The following is a 21,144-nucleotide window of genomic DNA, read 5'->3' on the forward strand; positions in this document are numbered from 1 at the left end:
GAGATGGGAAAAAAAGAAACAGAGTTCTTTTCTTGTGAGCTCTATATAGGATTCAGGGACATGTGATGTCAAAGGTGACATGTAGTTGTGACCTTGCTAGGGTGAGGGTAAAATAACCATCTCCTCTAGGGGAGGATGTCATAGTTATTTCCATTTTCAAAAATCTTTTCATAAACTATCATTCAAGTGGTGCACAATATGATGGGATTCTGTGCATGGTCAGTCAAGTCACTGGAGTTCAGGGTTTGGGGAAGAATCGTAAAGGTCATCTGATCCAAGTACAGAAACCTTCTCTACCATGCCCTTGACAATCCTGACATATCCTTGTGCCGGCCTCCTGAAAAGAGCTAAACCTTTTCGTCTTTCCTCTCAAGATCCTTTCAAGACTCAGATGAGATGGCCCCAGTGAACACACTGTGAAGGGTTTAAAGCACAAGATGTGCATATGCAGGGTGTGTGTCAGGTGGTCAAAGCAAGGAAAGTCAGGTGAGAAGTCCTAAGAAAAGGACAAAGACCATTTAACTAGATTTGACAGTTTTGCATTGATTTTTCTCTGGCAAATTAAGCAAAGCATTTGTGATGTTTGTTTAAATGTCAGAGATGAGAACAAGACATTTATTTCTGTGTTTATTCAATACGTTTTCTCCCTATGCTATAGGTGCCGCATTCACAAAAGCCATCGTAGAATCTTTTCTGGGTTTATCAATTTGTAATATCAAAAATGGCATCTCAACATGATCTTAATATCAATCACCTGAAACAGATGTATGACAGTTTGGTCCAATAGTCCATCACTGTCTGAAACATATCCTTCTTTATTTTGCTGTGTGACACAAAGTATGAGGCTCAGAAAATGACATTTCCCATTTACCCTCCGGCTCTATGTTGGACTCTATAACATGAGTCCTGGAGGAAGATTATAAGGCATGAGGATGAAGAAGGGACTTGTACCTTCCCATTTAATTTTTTATTTTTGTTGCCACAAAAATGGTGGCCCTTTACTCCATATGCCTGCTATTGGTGCCAGTAGCGTTTGGTTACCTTTTACAGATTTTCCCATACTCTAAGATATCTCAGCACACCTGGGCAGGCACTTGTCCTCAGAGGTCTAATCCCAGCTTCTCAGTGTCACTCTTCCAATCTCTTAAGGTGTCAGCACAAGCTGGGCAGCCTTACCCCCTCAGTGGTGCCTTTCCTCACTAATATATGTATTACTACTATGCGTGCTGAGTGTTACGTACTACATGCTGTGTATTACCATACATATATACACTAATATAAGCATGCATATAAAATATATTATGTTTAACTGTGCCTAATGTTATTATCTCCATGAATACTCTTTACCAATGGTTATTCTTGCATTTACATAAGGCATTAAATCTTTAATTGTGAACAGCACATTCTCTTCATTAAATTCCTGCCAACATTCATAAGACATGTGCAGAAGTCTAGGTTTCAGTTCCACAAGGGCCCTCCTCCAAATTCTATGTTCTAATAATCCAAGCTCTCCCCTTTGCTCCTCCAGCAATTATTACACCTGCTGTCTTAGTCTGTTTGGGGTGCTATAATGAAATACCATCGACTGGGTGTCTTATTGACAGCAGAAGTTTATTTCTCACAATTAAGGAGGGTGGGAAGCTCAAGATCAAAGCACTGGCACTTCCAGTGTGGGGTGAGAGCCTGTTCTTCATAGATGGTTGTTTTCTCCCTGTGTCCAAGGCAGACGGATCTCTCTAAGGTTTCTTTTAGAGGTAACTAATCTCATTCATGAGGGCTCTGCCTTCTATACCTAATCACCTCCCAAAAGCTCCATCTCCAGATATTATCACCTTGGAGGCAATTCAATATATGAACTCTGGTAGACACAAACATTCAGACTTTTGCACCTGTGTTACCCCAGTGTTCCTCTTTTGCCTTTTTAGTCTGCCAATGTCTATTTAGCCATTTCTCTCTATTGAACTCTCTGTGTTGAAATAACTGGGTGGTTTCTGTTTTCCTGACTGGACCTTGTAAGATTATGACAGCATATAATGAACCTATGAAATAACATAACTACATGCTTCTGTTTGTTTTTTTGTCTATTGGAAACCATACCATTGATAAATTTGTACTTAAAATATTTAAAACATTCAGTAATTAGTAGTTTGAAAACTTCTTGGAAGTAAGAAGAAGTTTTAGAAGTTACTGGTTTCAATTCAATATCTTTTTTGGAGGCAATTGAAAACACAGCTCTTCAATTTTGTGCACTAAATGCATTTCATTTCATTTTGCTATAAGAGGTAGTGAGAAATAGGATAGACTATTTTCTTAGTGACTAGATGGCGGTAATAATTAATACATAAAATGGGAAGTGGTTTTAAAGTCAATAAGTATTGTCAGAATGGTAGGCATCTACAGTTGCTTATGATAAAATAAATCAACACAGCTAAATGTAAAATGTGAAATCTAGGTGAAAATCAATACTTCCCTTAAACAGGTTTATTTCAACTCAATCTAGAAAATATTGAAAGTACTCCATAATTTTATAAAACCTCTCAAACCATTCCATAATCAAACGAACATTAAAAAAAATTTTTTTAACTGAAAAAATATCCTCTCACTTCAGATGTTTCCTCCAGCTATTCATTTATTTTATGCAAAATTTCTCACATGAGATGATTTATTCCCTGTCTTCAATTTATCTGATCTTGCTTATCCTCCTTTTCATTTAAAACCACTTTATCCAGCTTTTACCTCTATGACTCTGCAGAGACGGCTTTCTCTTATCAAGGTCACTATGAGTGTTCTTACATCCAAGGGTTAATTCTTAGCACTTATCTTTTTTAGCATCTGAACCTCTCTTTGATACCTATATATTTTTACTTCTTCCCACACACCACACTTTCTGGAAAGAGTAAGCCTGGGTCTTCTCTTTTTCCTATGCAGCATGTCCAGTTCATCAGGAGACTGACTTAAATTATACGCAGAATCCAGCCACATCTCAACACTTCTCAACTCTTCCTCTACCACCACACAATCAGCTCTCACCTGGATTTAACAGTTCTCTCTGTTTCTATATATGGATTCTAAAATCTACTTCTTAACACAGCAGCCAGAATAACCTTTACAATGTGAAATCGATGATGTCATTTCTATGCTCAAAGCTCTTTAGCTGCTTCCTCTCTCACTCCGAGTAAAGGCAAAGTTTTTGAGTTTTCAAGGTGGACTATCAGCCTTTCACGTGCAGGCCCCTGTCATGCACTCTTTTTCTGGGAACACTGATTTTGCTGTGCTTCAAACACTCAAGGCAAGCTCCTACCTCTGGGCCTTAGATACAACTTTTCTCTCTGCATGGAATGCTCTTCCCCCAGATATCCACTTGGTTAACTCAATCACTTGCTTGAAATTATTTGATCACTTTTGTTATAAAACCTACACTGACGTATTTCGTACTATTAAGTGCCCACCTGACCCACATTCCAAATCCCTCTTAGCCTTCTCCTCCCTTTGCCACAGCAGTTTTCATTTATCATCTTCTAGCAAACTGCATAATTTCTTCATGCTTCATTCATATGTTACAATTACAAACTATTGTTTGTCTTCTTCAACCACAATTTAAGCTCCATAGGTCAGCAATTTTTATCTCGTTTGCTAGCTTATATGAGGTTCACAGAACACAGTAAGCTTGTCATAGAGTAAATGTTCAATAAATATCTGTTAAATGAGTGTAGACAGTTATGTCACCACTCAGCACTTCCCGACAAATCTCTGCTTCTCTCAAAGAATCTCCTACTGTTCTATGAAGGAGACAGTAGCACACCAATCTTCTTTACGTTTTCACTTCTTAAGAGTCTTCCCCACTCTCTCTTAGCTGAATTGTCAAAATGCTCCAAAGCTGTATTCAAATCCTGTACATTTTGCAACACTTCCATTAACCCCAAAGATCTGAAACAATCTCCTTGTTCTTGATTTGCAAAGCCATCATGGACCAACAGCTTGGTATGCTAGAAGCATGTGACTTTATTAACATTTTTATCTGCCCATTTCTCACTTTTTTTCCTGTTGTCTAACCTTACAAAAGAGTGACTATACTCATGGTCTTTTTTTTCTTACACGAGCATACTCTTGTTTAGCCTTGGGCTTAATATCTTCCCATTTTTCCTAGATTTTGGAACATTTGCCACTTTTTATTGTTTTTTCACTAGCATGGGATACTAGAAAGTGAATGAGTTTAGGAATAAAGTCAAATTTATTTCAAGTACCAACTCTGCCACTGCAGAACTTGTAGAATTTGTGTGACCTTTATAAGCTCTGGCTTCTTCCTTACAAAAGGGTAATCATACACATTTTGGAATTTGTTGTGACAGCTATATGAGGTAAAATATATCAAGCACCTGATGTTTGTCACAGAGTGCCCTTTAGTAGATGTAAGGTCCACGTTTTCTATTTGTTGTTTTCATGAAAAAACACTGTCTTGGCTGATGTTCTATTTCCTTATAGTCATTTTGGGCTCCTTTTAGGTTTCTCCCTTCAATAGTCACTCCAAATATTTCCAATTCATCTTCCTTATGATGCAATCTCTCTGATTTCACCATTTTGAGCAGACTTACCGTGACTTGTCACAGTGAGTGGGGAGGGAGAAAGAGATTGAATAAGGAGCAGCCAGAAGTCACCACTGGTTATCATAAATACTCGTATGTAACAATATCGTCCTGTTTTCAAATAGTATTAGTTTAGGTTTTCTCTGTCTAGCAGAAATGGTATCGGTCCTGTCTGATTCTTTCACAAAATCAGTAAACAGATGTTGGGATAGAATTGGGGATTCCAATACCATTTATGTGCTGATGACTCCCAAGTACCTCCAGCCCTGACTCTCCTCTGCCTTCCAGACTCACTTCCCTAAGTGACAGCTGGACTTGTCCACCTAAATATTGAGTAGGCATCTAAAATGTCACACATCCAAAACTTTCTCCAGACCTCTCATTCTTTTCTACATCAGCAAAAGGGGCTACTCTCTATTTAGTTAGTCAGGTTAGAAATCCACAATTCAGTCCTGATTCCTACCTTTCTTCCGCACGTCACAGAGAAGCTACTGCCAAGTTGTGAAGGTCCTACCTTTAAATACTTCTCAGACTCCCTAACCTCTCTCCATGTCCACATCCAGCATCAGAGTTAAATCTACCATTATACATGGACTATAGTTGCTTCATTGTCTGTTTTCTCCATTCTTGCCTCTCTGTAATCCCACTCTAAAATCTATAATCTATTTTATCTATCTGTCTACCCATCTCTCTATTCTATTATCCACACAGCGGGCAGAGAGGTCATTGTAAAATCAGATCATGTCACTTCCCTGAGAAGAAATCCCAATGGGTTTCAATTCTAACTTTTTACCATAGCTTATTACACATTTCATAATCTGGCTTCTACCCATCTCTCCAAACTAATTTCTTCCTTCTCATCCCGTTTTACATTCTTTGAATAGTCAAGGGCTTTCAACTCATCAGGCCTCTGTACTTCAGATTTTTCCAATCCCAGCTTGACCCTTTCTTATCTTTTATGTCTGAGCTTAAATTTAATACCCACTACTATTTACTATAGTTTTGCATATTTCCTTCATAGCTTTTATTAAAATCGATAAGCATTTTATATATCTATTTAATACAGTGAAGGCACTCTGTTTATATCCTCAGTGCTTAACATACTAGATACCTAATATGTAATAATAAATGATTCAGAAAAGGAAGGACGGTGTGGGTGTGTGTGCGTGCGTGTGTTTGCAGTCTGCAGCTAAGACTGAAATGAACACAGATGAGAGGATTGTCATGTGGACTGTGACTTTCTCTCTCTTGTTACATCATTTCTCCAAATATTTTCTGACTCACATAGTGCTGGGTGATTTTCGTAGAGATCTAAGACCAGCGTAATAAGGGGTAGTAAAGGGAAGTGAAGGTAGTGGAAGGAAGTCCAGACCCCTTTCCTCGGCACCTAGGGAACAGGAGCAGCATCCAGGTGTCGCCAGCAGTGGAAGGAGCAGAGGCTCACTTAGGAGCAAGGAAAAACACGTGATGAGGAGGGGACTTCCAAGCTGAGCCCGATGAGCACTCCATGCAGAGCAAGCTGCACTGCGGGGGGACAAAGGAGTTCCGTGTCTCCTCCCCTGCCTGCAGCTTCAGGCCTTGGCTACCTTTCTTTCACCTTTCCGCTTAGAGCTCTGAGGATCACACTGCAAACTGATAGATGCCAGTTGAGGCTCTTTTCTGTCCTAAAATTCTATCTTTCTCTTCCCATGAACATAGTTAATGACTTGTTCAGAACACCTGAATCTAATATTGACAATCAACTCTTTTAACCATTTGAGATAATTACCTACTGCCTTGTCCCAAGCTCATGCACACCCATCACTTATGTTTGCTCCCATTACTGATAAAGACAGCAGGCACAGGTTGTAGTGAAGCAACGTACTAGAAAGACCAGATATTTAGAAAACACAGGGCTTGGAGTTTGTAGAAAAAAAAGAGAAAAACATGGTTTAGAATAGTGCACAAGAGTGTTTGCTGCGAGAACTATCTCTTTGCAAGGTTAGTTCCGACCACACTAGACAAGGACTGACAATGCCTCTTCATTGTTTCCAAGTGCAAAGGTTCCACTAAGAAAGCAAAAGTGAAAAAAAGGGAGGAGTCTGGGGGTTTTCAAAGCATACACGTTGGGAAGGGGAAAGAGGAAATTGTAACAACATAGAACAAAATGATGCAGAGGAGAGAAACTATAATTGAACCTAGAAGGGATTTCCTTGTTGAGAACCACCGCTTCAGAGAATGTATCCCTCAAGATTTCCTCTCCCCACTTCCCTGTATTACTTATCATAGTTTCATGAAGAGGGAAAAAGGGAATTACAAAAGCTAGGTAATGTTACTTTTTGTTGCTTAATAGTAAATGCTCAAACGTTTGAGAAAAGAGAATGAAAGAAACCAAATGGTTCACACGAGTTTACATGAGCTATAATTCTGACTTGTTTAATGTCATATCATCTTACTGACGCATTCTTTTCTACTCTAAATCATTCAGACATGGCAAACGGGGACACTATAGCACTCAATCAGAGATAGAATTATTGAATTAAGGTTTGTGGTTCATTAAATATCAAAAGGGTTTTTTTCTTTCTTTTTCTTTTTTTAAAGAATGCATATACACTTACAAACACCCACTCACACAATATCTGTCAGCCACATAATGTCGCTGGGGGATACACTCATTCACAGCAACAGAGCTCACATTCTTTAGTTCTTTCCAATAGTGATGACAACTGGCTGTTCCATGTAATAAATTGCATGGTGTATTAAAAAAATGCTCCAGGTGGTAAAACAATAGATATAGAGCACCCTCTTTTACTTTCAGTTTCCTATGGGAAATATTTCTTCTAGAGACTATCAAGGGTTTATTTCTCTCATCAAGCTTTTTATGAACAAACCATTTGCTGTGTATGCCTATGGCACAGATTTTCCTGCATTTTTGGGTAGAAAAAGTTGGAAACTGACCTGCCAATAGATCTACATATATGATCCAGATTTCATATTTCTTTACATTACATTGTGTTATAAATAATGTGTGGAAAATTAGAGAATTTTAAGCTCTGTTCTGCCCACTGTGAAAGTTGGTTATAAAAAAATGGGTCATTCTTGCTATACCCAAACTCAATTAAAGTCGAGGGGCTGGGAGAAAAAACACTAGGGGCATCTGCTGTTAGAATCTTCTGTACACCCAGCTACTGAAAAAATGGCTTTCTGCCCCTAAGGCAAGTTTTACCTAGTAGCTGCTGAAACCATCTGCTGTGACTCTATGACAAGTTTTACCTACGGTTGTCACTCACCAATCAGAGCTTGCCAACTTCACAGTGCCAATGAGCTTTCTTTCAACACAATAGCTGCATTTCCCCCTCTAATAAAACTCCCAATCCTTTCTTGGTATTTTGGACATATTGGAGGCTATCCCAGTCTGTGTGTATACCCCAAATTGCAATTCTTGTTTTCCCAAGATAAAATGTTTTCTTTAGAGATTTGTCTCTATATTTTTATTTGACTTTAACACTGCAGTAGCTAAATGAAGTGTGCTGCAAGTGTAGTAAGTATATGCTGGATGGTCATATATGACCGGAGGATAAACGTGCTGGGGTTGGGATGGAAGAACAGCGAAGGTAAGATTTACTCCTCCAATTCCATATAGCTTGTCTCCTATGAAGTTACTCTGAGGTTCATGTTTTATTGTTTAGTTATCTAAACAATAATGTTATTGCTGGAGTTACCAAATAGAGGAAGTCAGACACAACATGACTTCATCACCCAGACATCATTTCCCTTGAAGAAGTCAGATTAGGTTTCTACAATAAATGATCAGCCTGTATTTTAACAACGTGTAGAACTAACAAGCAATCAGAGGCCTTAAGTAGAAGAAAAAAGTTGATTCCTTTATTTTTCCCTGGAATTATCATGTCAAATGCATTCCCAAGCCTGATGAAGAGAATAAAGCTAAATTAATTTTAATCATGTGTATTTCTATTTTTGTAATCTGTGTGAAAAAATATATACAAAGGGAATATGACTACTTTCAAGGTTTTACTTCATGTTATGTTCCAGAGAATGAATTTTTCAGCAAATCCATATATGCTTTTATTTTATTTATATAATAGTTGACCTACTACAGCTCTAGGGTTCAATATCTTGAAAAAATAATTCTTCTTCCTATAAAAGTATCAAATCAAAACTCAGGTCCTGATCAATTTCACACATATTAGCCTCCTATAGTTAAGCAATTATTTCCTCAGAGATATTTGCTACTCTCATTTCATAATGAATGTAGTTCATACAAATTGATGAAGACAGTGGAATTATATAGTTATAGTTTATAAAATCTTGGTATCAGTTCATTAAAACAAATCAACTGGATCTTGGAAACATGCCACATGTAAGACTTTGTGCTAGGCTCGGAAGTAAAGAGGCAAAAGTGAGGGCAGGATTATTGTCCTTAAAAAGCTTTAGGAGATTAAGCATTTTCAAATAAAGTAGTCATATGTCTAAATAATAATAAATAATGTCAGACAATTGAAAACAGTCCGAGTGATTTAAAATTTTAGAAGGGTCCAAGATCACCATAGAAGCCCAGGTAAGTGACTCATCTCTATGCCTCTGTTCCTTCACCTATAAAATGCAGATGACAATGGCCTTTATCCTGGGGAGTTGTTGAGCGAATTAAATGACTTAATACATTTGTGCACATTGTCTTTGTTTTAACAGTGACTGGAAAAGAGAAAGAACTCAGTCAGCATTAGCCAGTGGGCAGTCTAGCTTCAGAGCCCACGCTCATAACTACTATACCATAATAAATAGGTCAATGATTGAAAAGAAACATTCTTTGTGGCAATTGAGGTGGCCTTGATTATCTTTCCAAGCAATGAGTTTTCAAATTAGATTCAGAGACAATGGATGGGTAAGGCACTTCAAAAGAACTAGTGGTAATTGTTAAATCATTACATGTGCCAGGCAATGATGGACAACAAAATTTGATTTTTCTCAAGGTTTTGAACTTGGGTCACTAGATGAATTGATATAAATAAGTTAGAAAGAAGGTTTCTCAATAGTACCTAACTTACAAGGTTATCAGAGCCTTAAGCAAGATAATTAATGTAGAGAATTTAGCACAGTGACAGGCACAGTGTAAGCATTCAGTAGCCATTATTTATTGCCATAGTCATCATCGTGACCTCAGGATTAGATGAGCCCCTAGAGCCTCCTTTTTTCCAACCTTGGCTCAGCAGGTCTGAGTAAACACAATGGGGGAGCTGGATTCCAGGGGCTCCCCTTCTCTAACAAGGTGACATTTGTGGCTCCTGCCTCTATAATTACATAGAGCACTATAATTGCAGGCACCTATCTTCTGGAATCTTGGCTGTGGGTCAGCTGACCAGCTATGCTTGACCAAAGCTAAGATCCTGGGGAAATTTTTGCACTTGATTACTTCTTGTAGTTTCTCCCAATAAACTATATGTTATATTTGTGAGATAGGAGGTGCTCAGTTTCCCTGGACTTGGATTACAGGACATACCTCTGGGTTACAAGCCATTCCCCAAGGCTTCTCCTCTAGGCTCTTTCCTAGAGGAAAATTACTGTTGCTAGTTAGACCTATTTTTGGCACCAACATGGGGAAAATGAGACCACAAGGGGCTGGCTTATGTAAGTCCAGTGTTCGGGCATGCTCAGTAGAGAAGGGTTATATCATTCTGGTAGCTAAATGATCTACTAGGAAGTCCTAAAGAGCACAGAATGTTCTTGAATATGTCTGGTGCATGTGATGGGATTTGACCAATGCATGTGCTCCAGAAAGTGACCAACTGAGCACATGCAAGACTATGTTACATAACTGGGAACCATCGCCTTAACTGAATATTAATTAGACAGCAAAACTATAAAAGCTGAATCCTAGCAGAAGGCAGGGCTGTTACTCACTCTCTTAGAGCCAGCCTGCACTCTGCCTGTGGAGTGTGTATTTCTTTCTCTTGGTATCAAATTTACTTTCAGCAAGCAGCTGTTCATTCTCTTGAGCCAGCATGAACTCTGTACTGAACTTTATAGATTTCTTACTTTTGTATTAAACTTGGTATGGGCCCTGCTCAGTCTCTGGAGCTATGCCACACTCTCTCTGTGAAATCTGTATCTCTTATTCATTACATTAAACCTGTTCTTATTTTCTACTGTGACTCTGCTCTTAAATTCTTTCCTGTGATGGAGTCAAGACACTGGTAAGAGAACAGGGTGGGCTGAGGCTAACTACCAGGCCTCCAGTCCCTTCCTCCAACATCATTTGCAGGAAAGAACCATTAGGAATTTGATGACAGAGAAGACAGCGGGTGGCTGAGATTTGGCACAGATTTGCACAGGACTGAGAGAGGCATTTCCATTTGGGAGACGGTTAAAACTCATGTACAAAGGGATAGTCAATATTCATAGGCAATAGAAGGTTACAGCCTAGCCTCTGGTCAGCAATGTAAGGATTAAAAATAAAATAGCAAGGAACTGGAATGGGGAAAAGGAAAAGAATACTTGGAAATAGGGGAACTGGAAGTGAGGTGATATGTCTGTGAATAGCAAGATCCCGGCCTTTGGATAGAGGTTTCACAGTAGGGTTCCAGTCTCTGAAAGGATCCCAGAAAGATTGGGAAATGATTGTAGAAAGAGTAAATGTATGAGGCAGGTTATCAGCCTCTTTCAGAAAACATCAGAGGCTAATAAGTGCTACAGCAAAGATCTAGGCAGAATTTTAATTGTAAATACTGGATAGGGAGTGAGAAGGAAGAATTAATGACTGTAGACTCAGAAATAATGCAGAAATGCAGTTACTGGAATTAGCGTCTGTTCTCAAGTTGCAAGAACCTCAAGGGAACTGTATCAGAATAAAATAATTCATACAGTTGAGTAATAATGAAAGATGGGGTCTTATACATAATGATTTTCTGATGTGATGTCTCCCAAAGTTAACTACTTTCTAAGCAATAATGTGTGGCTCCCCAAAAACTTCCTTGTGAAGAGCTTTTATGAACAAAAGAAGGAGAATTAGAAATATCTGTTGCTAAGCACCACAGTGGGTATCCAGAGGAGTCATTCTTTCAGTTGATCTCAAGTCACTTCCAGAGTTTCCCCGAATCTGCAGTATCCCTGTCCCAATAAGGCTCATTTTCACAACTAATTATAACCAAGCAACAGTAACCAAATAAACCTAAATTGCTCACAAGTTGCTTAAAGATTAAGAGAAAAAAAAAAAAAGAGAGATTGATGAGAGTCAACAGTACTACCTCGCAGTCTGAATTCCTTGGTCAAGTTGATTTCCCCGGGTAATTCTTATCATGAGGTTAATGGGGGTGGGGTGGGGGAGATTTCAACCCAATGATTTTGCTTTGTGTACTTTTTCTTTTTTCTGTTAACGAAGGTAAATAAGCCTTGATTCCTCCTGTGGACACTGTTTATTATGTTAAGTACTTAAAACAAAATTTCATACTCTATAATAAAACTAGGGTTGACTTAGATGTCTCTCTACTATATAAATCTATTTGCTTAAATTTACCAGTTACTTGTTTATCAGTTAAGAGAAGTTCCAACCTTTACATGAAGTTTCAGCCCTTACAGTTAAATGGAAGATAAAAACGGGCTTTTTAGCAAAGTTAATTTGCTTCTGGGCCCTCCCTGTTCTTGTTTTGGAAGCGTCCTCAAGTCCATGCATACATTATGTTTGGAGTTTCTCTCTATGTTCTTTGCTGTTCTTTCATAAGTCATTTTTATTCTCATAGTGTATACTAGTGATATCTGACTTTTTTCCTCTTTGATTTATTTGTATAGTAAACTGAAGCTTTTAAAACATGATCTGGTCCCCAATGGCATTTTTTACCTACCTTTTATCCATCAAAGTTTACTAAAACTTTATTCTTTCCTTGCAATTTTTAAAATTATTATACACACATACACACAATCATGTTTTATTCATCTGCCCTTAAAAAGGCATAGAACATTATAAAAGGCCCAGAAATCTTGTAGAAACTAGAATGGATATGGTATCCTGGAGTGTGATTATAAATTAAAATGTCTCTTTACTTTCTAAAGAATAAGTCAATACCTAATATCACAAAACTTCCCTCCCCACCAGCCTTTTCTTTTTCATCTTTGAATATAATGCTTCTATTGATGTGAAAAATTGCACCAGCATGCTCTGAAGTATAATTAAAGGTAGAATTCCACGCAGCTTGCATGATGATAGTACAGCCACTTTGGGAATTGAAATATAATAAAAAGTCAGTTGGGTGAAGTTAGCCAGAAGCAACATACCATTCACTCAAATGCTTTTTTCTTGGTACCATGTGGCTTGCTCAGCAAGTCTATTTGTGAATTTGGGGGAATAAAATCAGCAAAATGTGTTGTAGATAGGTCCAAGGATATCTACATTTATATTTATCCATACCTAGAACTAGACCTAGGCTTCTAATTAAACTGAGCAGTCCCCTATAAATCAGCCATTCTTAGGCTCTGTCTTCCTTCTAAGAATCTAGAGATATGTTTTGTCTTCAGCATCTTAAAATGATGAATTTGAGTGTTACTGGAACTTCTTAGATATCTACAAGCCCATCAAAAGGTAAGAAAATCTAAACATCAATTTTTAGCCACTTTTTTTATAGAAGTGTACGAGTTTATAGATTATTTAGACATAAATCAATGTGATTCATTGATTCACCTCGAGAGAGAAAAATAAATATGTTGCTCCTTCATAGCTAGCAATAGTGTTAAGGGAAAATGCCTTCATATATGTATGAGTCTATCTGTCTATCTATCTATCTATTATCAATATCTATCTATCTGATGGAGTTTGGATGTGTTGTCCCCTCCAAAACTCATGTAGAAATTTGATCCCCAATGTGGCAATGTTGGAAACTGATTGAGTCATGGGGGCAGATCTCTCATGAATGGATTAGTGCTCTCCCTGGGGGAGGTAGGGTACTGAGTGAGTTCTTGCTCTATTAGTTTTCACGAGAGCTGATTGTTTAAAGGACGCTGGCACCTCCTCTCTCTCTCTCTTACTTCCTCTCACCATGTGACCTGCTTGTACCCACCGGCTGCCTGCCACTTTCTGCCATGAGTAAAAGCAGCCTGAGGCCCATGCCAGATGCAGCTGTCCCAGAATCGTAAGCCAGATACACCTCTGTTCTTTATACATTACCCAATCTCAGGTATTCTGTTATAGTAACATAAGACAGACCAATACACTATCTATGCTGAAAAATAGTTTTAAAATTACATGGAAGATGTGGCATTTGTTTAAAATTAGTTATGTCTATTTTAGATGATAAAAAGTTATAGACCTAACCTTCAACTTTCTGCATCTGAATATAAAATGCTCCATTTGTTACATAAATGTCATTAAGGAGGTTAAGTTAGAGCTTATTATTTAAGGACAAACATTAAAAATTGACTATATATGCTTCTAATTAATTAGGAAAGCTACAATTTTTAAATTGATGTAACTTACTCTATGAGGTTTCTACTGATAATATTATTAAACATTATACTCTTCAGGAATATCTTTTTATCCCCTATTATTTTGTAGTACACCTTTTCTGGCTTATGATAATAATCAATGTTGGTTATAGAAAATACAGATATTAGGAAAAATTTGTTTAGAAGTTAGTGTAATGGACTGGTAATCCACCAATTAGAGATAATCACCATTAGTATTATTCAAATTTTATTTCATTCCAATCTCCTTCTAGTTATCTATATATTTATAATAATAATAATGGGGTCATATTTTATTTAAATTTTTGTAAAAATTTTTATTCACAATATTATATTTTACTATGATATAAAATTTTATTTGAGAAACTTGATTTATAATGACATAAGAGCATTCCACATAAAGATATACCATTTACTATAACCTGCCTATTTGTAATAGTTTGTTTTCAATTACCTTTATTACTGCATATATGTTGTAATAAATGTTTTTGTGAACGTTATTTTATTAGAATCAGAATGACTCATTTAGTGGATCACAGGGGAGTAAGATTTTTTTAAGGCTTCTAATAATTATGCTTTAAATGAATTAAGGAATATAATATGTATTACTAAATAATTCTCTAATCACTTTGCTATTAAATGTTATAATAAAACAAATCAGTTGAACTATGTGAAGTAATGCCTAGATAAACATTATTTAATTTTTGAATTACAAATATTTATTTTTAGAAATATTGAAATAATATCAGAAGTTTAAAATATCCTCATCACAAAGAAATGATTAAATTTTACAATGATAAATATGCTAATTACCCTGATTTGACCATCACACATTATATACATGCACTGAAATATAACTCTGTACTCCACAAATATATATAATCAAAATATTTCAATTAAAAAAATTAGATAACAAAAAAAGGAATCATAGAGCTGAAAATCATTTTTCTGTAAACAATCAAAACATAAAAATTACGTCACAAACAAGGCCTTTTTTCTTATATGATGAAAAAATTCCTCTCAATATAAGTTATCACTGAATTTTGGAAATTGGTATAAATTAATTCTTTTAAAAAATATTAATGTGCTGCCTACATATTTAACTATTCACAAAATCAGGAGAAGAGATATTCCAATTGTTTAGGATACATAGTGCTACGGTCCCAAACAAACGCATTTGCCCAGGTTGAACTGGGAACTTGCCAATATTTTCCAGCATACTCCCTGGTCACATAGTCAACCTAAAGATCATCTACTGCTCTCCTGGACTCACCCCAAGTAGAACTCAAAGCTTTACAGAGGAAATTTCACTAAGAAACAAAAGTAAATAAAACAAGGCCACAAAAGATGCTCTTTGGAGACAGAAATACAAAGAAAGATGGTATTTGCTGAGTACAGCTTTCTGAAGCAGTGTGGATGCTGAACAGTCATTCAAAATTTGAAGCAATGTCTACATAAACAACAAGGAAGTTCAAATACGTGAGCTTAACCAAACAGTTGATTTAGGAGCAAGGCATATTCTGAACGACTTTTCTGAAAGGCTTTGTTTATACACAGACAGAAATTGGTTATTTTTTTCAGTAGTTGTGAGAGGTCATTAATAGAAAACACTTTCTTTCCACTATGTAAATGCTGAATCTCATTTGATGACCTAACTGTTATGGGCATACCACCATAACTGAGTATTGTTCTAAATGTTTGTTGGTATTTAGTGGCATAAAATTAAGGCGTTTTGTAATGAGAAACCTTATTTCAAGTAGTAGATAGGTTTTTGTTTGTTTGGCTATATATCAGATAGTAATACACATTAATATTTTTTTTTATCATTATAATATTACAGCATTGTTCATGGAAGTACATTTAGTTTTTCAATATGCAGTAATAGAGTAAATACTCCCAGACAACTAGAACTTTTAAAAAATCTAACTCTTCACATGAGAAGACAAATCTGTAGGTCAGTGTTTTACAAACCATTATTAGGACATGATCCTTATAGTGGGTCATGGTAATTTTTTAATGGAAAAGAAAAAACAAAAGAGAATATCAAAATCATAGTGCATCTAAAATAGCAAGGTATTTTTGTAACTTTGTGTCAGTAAATATTGAACGTGACATAAAATGTTTTCTTACTGTGTTTTGATCAAAATCATTTGTAAAGCACACCTTAAGGCCCACCTTCAAATCTCTAAATTTGAAAGTTAAAATAAAAATTACCCCCAGAATAAAATATCTCAATCCATTAGACTCTTTCTGCATTATTTTTTTTTTTTACCACTTAGTCCTAGTTAAAAGCGATGCATAAATATATATTCATAAGTCAGTAGCTACTGTTCTAAATTTTAAAATATGCTGGAATTTTTTTTAAGTTGATGTTGCAATGTGGAAAATAGTTTCATGAAAAGATAACCCACTTTGTAAATTCAATTTACTCAGAGTTTGAATTTTTTCAGTTGCATCCACTGTCAATGACTAATGAGACTCTTGAAAAGTAATCACAACTTGAAGGGAAAGATATGAGGAGAGGGTGAACAATATATCAAATATTCTCTCCCTTCTAAGATTTATTTTGAACCAGTCCCCCAAAACAATGTTGTTCAAGACAGAACGAAAAGGTTTTTGAACCAATGGAGTTGCCTTCAACCTGGACCACAGAACTTATTAAATAAAAACAAAATCAAGGTACAGGTCTATTCCAACAGTATCCAAGAGTCTTTAGATTGACCTCTCAATGCACCGCTTTGTATGTGGACACCAAAATGTTTTTAGTGCATATTTTTCTCTTCTAGAATTTTGAATTTTCTAAAATTTTGCAAGCAAGCTATTTCATAAAAGAAAGAAAAATGGACTGACATTCTTCAATATTCATGCTGATAAGAGTAAACATGACACAGACATATTTCCCTTTGTTAAAGCAAAATTAATGTCTTGGGTTCACTATTTTCTGTGTTGCTACTTTGCTAAGTTACTCATGCATTTAATTGAACTTGGTAAAATACATTAAAACAGATAAAATTATCTTCTATGGACTTCATATGTATTTTTATGATGAATAAGTACAAGAACCAACTTTTTGAAACAGACATATATTTACTTACTAATCTTTCTCAAATGTGAGCAATAAAAACTAATGAGATCTTAGTTTCTACGATGTGTATAGCAGAAAAAAAAGAAATATGTGAAAAACTAAGGTATTCTTATAGGACTACATAAGAGGGAGATTATAGAAATGTTTAGATTTTATATCAGTTTTCCTTAATTTGCACAGATTCTTGGCTAAATTGACAAAAATTTCTACATTCCACATGTATCACCTTTAAGCAAATCTGCTAAGGTGAATTATTGTCACATATTCTTTCTCTTCTTTTTTTTTATTAAAATAAACACAACTTAAATTAGATGAGAGTATCTTGGAGTCCTAAATTAGACCAAATCAAATCAGTAAATGTTTATTAATCACTATGTGTCGATCTTGATTTTTTTAATATAATGTTTCCTGTTACATGGAAATCCACTACCAAGTTGGTTTGCTCAAAGGATGCCAAGAGGGAGAATTTTATGCTAATATTTTTATGTATTTAGTCATTAAGAAAGAATCATTAATCATAACAGAATCTAGTGGCGAGTTTTTCAACTGTGGTAAACATTTGCATGTGTATTTGTTTTATCTATTATTCTGGTTTCTCCAGATATTTTCTATTTGCTCTAAATCTCCCCAGGTATCTTATACTGGAAGTATTGATAAAATATGATTGCTCCTCACTGTAATTGAACATTCAGAGAAAAAGCAACACTAACAAAGCAAAGGGAGAGAAAGTGAATATCTATTTCACAATAATTTTGATTTCAATAATACAGACATGCCTCTGATATGACGGTTCTTACATCTTCCTTGAATCCTCTTCAGTGATAGTTCGTAGAGCCAGGCCATACAAAAACACAAAACCAATTTTACAAGAAAAATATATGTTCTTTAGCAGGAGACAGTCTGTTACTAAACACTAGCTCAAAGAGCTGGAGTATGGAACTCGACAGACATTCCCATAGCACCTCTCCTGGTCTGGGTACCATCTATATGCTAGAGACAGAAGAATGGTCACGGCCTCTGCTCAGGGAGCTTGTGGCCTAGGGGGAAAATGAGATGGACACAGGTTATATGACATGTGAGAAACTGTGGTGTCAGGAGTGAACTCTGCTTCTCTAGAAATTAGAGCCCACGGCCTCGCACTTGATCTCTGTCCTGACTTCTCCTCTCAGTATTTAGGTATCTGTACTAAGTGCTCAGTAAATGTTAGTTTTCTCTGTGTCTCCTGTTCCTATGTAGTTCTTCACAAAATAACACAACTATTGCATAAATATTTACAGACATTTGGTGAAAAATTTTCTATTTGTCAGTCTTATATGGTGCCTTATTTTTTTTTGTTTTTAACATCTTACTTTGCAATATCAACTTTCTTTGTACAATATTAATCAAACAATATTCCAAGGTTGTTAAGTCTGTTCAAACAACAACAATACCTAAGGCTCAGCTTATCGTATTACTGAAATGCCAAGTTTAAAAATTACAGTTTTCAGCCAATCCAGGCTTCCCTCAGTTGACACACATCTCGTCATCCTGCTTTGTATTCACCCTTGTTTATTTTTCCAACAATCTGCATAATTTTAGCAAGATCATTTTGAAGTTTTGATTCAGGCAGTTGAATATTCCTTTAAACTTACAGTTAAATTAAATATAATCTTGTTACTACTAATAAAAGATATCAGAATGTCTATGAAGTCTGAAGATACCAGATGCTTTTATATTATTAAAATAAGTATTTTTTTTTGTTTTTAAACATAAAATATTCACTTAGAAGAATAGCCATCTCTCTATTAAATATGAACTAGCATTTGTAAGGAGTAGAAGGTTTCGATGCTCTAAGAAATTTCAACCAACATTCTTCCTCTCCCATGCCACAGTGTCTTAGCAATTTTCCAAATTTCCTTTATTCAATCACTACACAGTACAACCAAGTAAGTACCTCACAAATCTGAATTCAAAGATAATCATGAGCATGTGACACCAACAAAACAAAACAGGACACAACTTTAGCTTTGGAGATCACAACAAGCCATTCCAGGGCAAATATCAGATAGATTCCACTGACCTGAGGAAATGTCTATTTGGCTCATCTTGGTCTGTGTGACATTGATGTGAACACCCACTTTGCTTTCAGTAAGGTCAATCTCCACGTTGCCCAAATTATCCGCAAAGTGACTGAAGAGCAAGAGACCACTGGGGTTCCAAGTCCTGAACTGGAAACTGACTGAAAACAGGTCCTGGTTAAGCCGTCCGGGCACTTCCAGGTAACTTGTAGCATTGAAAAAGACAGGCACCGTATATGGCTCCACACAAGAGAAACTCAAATTTCCCTATAAAACAGAAGGGAAATATGGAATAAAATAAGCATCCATGCTAGACAGTAGACAAAACTACAGTTCCACAAATTTCAAAACAAAGCCTGAGCCAAATGCCAGCAGTGCGGCAGGGATTCAGGGACTGGATGTGTCACCATAGATCCATTTGGAGTGTGAGCCCCAATATATGCAGCAGTTGAGGGGCATAACAAGCACCTCTCATCATGGGAGTTGCAGCCTGCCAGCCTGATGGCATGGGCTAACCATGAGTTGCAATGTGCACACCCGTGTAGTGAGCTTGGGTGTGGACCACTGCGCCTTCTGAACACAGCAAGGCTGCTGCTGGGAGATCATGGGTCAGGGAGAGAAAGAGATGTCCCTGCCCTCTTCTGGATGGCCATTGCCAAATGTTTATTAATTACTACCTCTGGACTCAGTGGGAACGAAGGTTATTTGTTTACTATTTATTAAACTGATATTTGGGGGCAAATACCTTTGGGTTTTATCTGCATACTTAATACTTATGAATTAATGTTATCTATTTTGCATCAGAATAATTGTGATTCTTTTAGATTAGTTTGTTATTCAACTCATAGCCCCATTTAAATTCCTATGAAGTATGCTTATATCACAACGCATTAATGCTTGTGGAACGAGTAGTACAAAGGTACATAAATGTACAAAATGAAAATAAAACTTGCAATAAATCACTCTCCCCCCTCCCTCATACTCTTCCTCTTTGGTATAAACAAAAAAAAAATCGATTTACTATTTAGATACACTGAATTTTATATTCCAGTGCCTAAATTTCTTCCACTTAAAGATCTGAAAATCTACATTTGCTTCCAATTTCTTTTTATCCTATCATAACATTTTAAGGAATGTAATTTGATGACATTTTCATAGGGTCTATGTGTATATATGTGTATATATGTGTATATATATATATATATATATGTATGTATGTTTAACAACACCATATATATATCCAAGATGCCTAGTTTTTCCATTTCATCACATTAACCATTAAAACCAAGACAGGCGCTCTTTTTCAATTGATATTTAAATTAAATTTGTTCTGTATCTTCACAGACGATTATTTTTAAATACTTGATTCTACTGATGAAAAGAACTGCCTATGCATAATAACTGAGATGTTATAACTGACCACATACCTGTGCTGGGGGAATTGTCTCCCAGCAAAATTAAAGATCCTTCCTGCCTGAGTAATGGTGCTGACTCTAAAGTCAGTGCATAGTAGAAGAAAGGATATGTGTGGGGAGAGGGGGTTTGGGTGAGTGAGCTCTGAGTCAATTTCACTGGAATGTCAGCATGACACATTTGAAAACAAATTTCTTATATAAATATTTGCCTTTGTAGAGCTACTTGCAAGTGTCCTACTTGTTTCTATCCTGCCTAAAATTTTCAGTATGTATGTATATATTTTTTTAAATTTTGTCAATACACAATGTAGTTGATTATTATGTCCCATCACCGAAACCTCCCTCCCTCCTCCCTCTCCCCATTCCCTCCCAAGCATGTCCTTTCCATTTGCTTGTTGTAGGAACTTCAAAAAGAAAAAATTGTAGTTGTTATATCTTACTCTCCCCCCCGTTTTTTTTTCTTTCTTTCTTTTTTTTTTTTTGTGTGTGTGTATGCATGTGAGTGAATTAATTTATTTATTTTTAGCTTCCACAAATAAGTGAGAACATGTGGTATT

The 21,144-nt window shown here is 36.2% G+C and overlaps 1 protein-coding gene across 1 annotated transcript in view; it reads right to left on the reverse strand.

The window, feature by feature from the left end:
- The window catches only part of LOC103592123 (contactin-associated protein-like 2), a gene marked incomplete at its 5' end in the record, with an annotated part of 252,742 nt that extends 233,303 nt beyond the window's left edge, over window positions 1-19,439 (reverse strand). The window contains one exon of the mRNA XM_008574721.1: window positions 19,175-19,439. Within this exon, the coding sequence (XP_008572943.1) occupies window positions 19,175-19,439 (265 nt within the window). The remainder of the gene's footprint in view (window positions 1-19,174) is intronic.
- Between the last annotated feature and the right edge of the window lie 1,705 nt (window positions 19,440-21,144).

This window comes from Galeopterus variegatus, unplaced genomic scaffold (genome assembly GCF_000696425.1).
Source record: "Galeopterus variegatus unplaced genomic scaffold, G_variegatus-3.0.2 Scaffold1093, whole genome shotgun sequence".
In the NCBI taxonomy this organism is placed as follows: domain Eukaryota; kingdom Metazoa; phylum Chordata; class Mammalia; order Dermoptera; family Cynocephalidae; genus Galeopterus; species Galeopterus variegatus.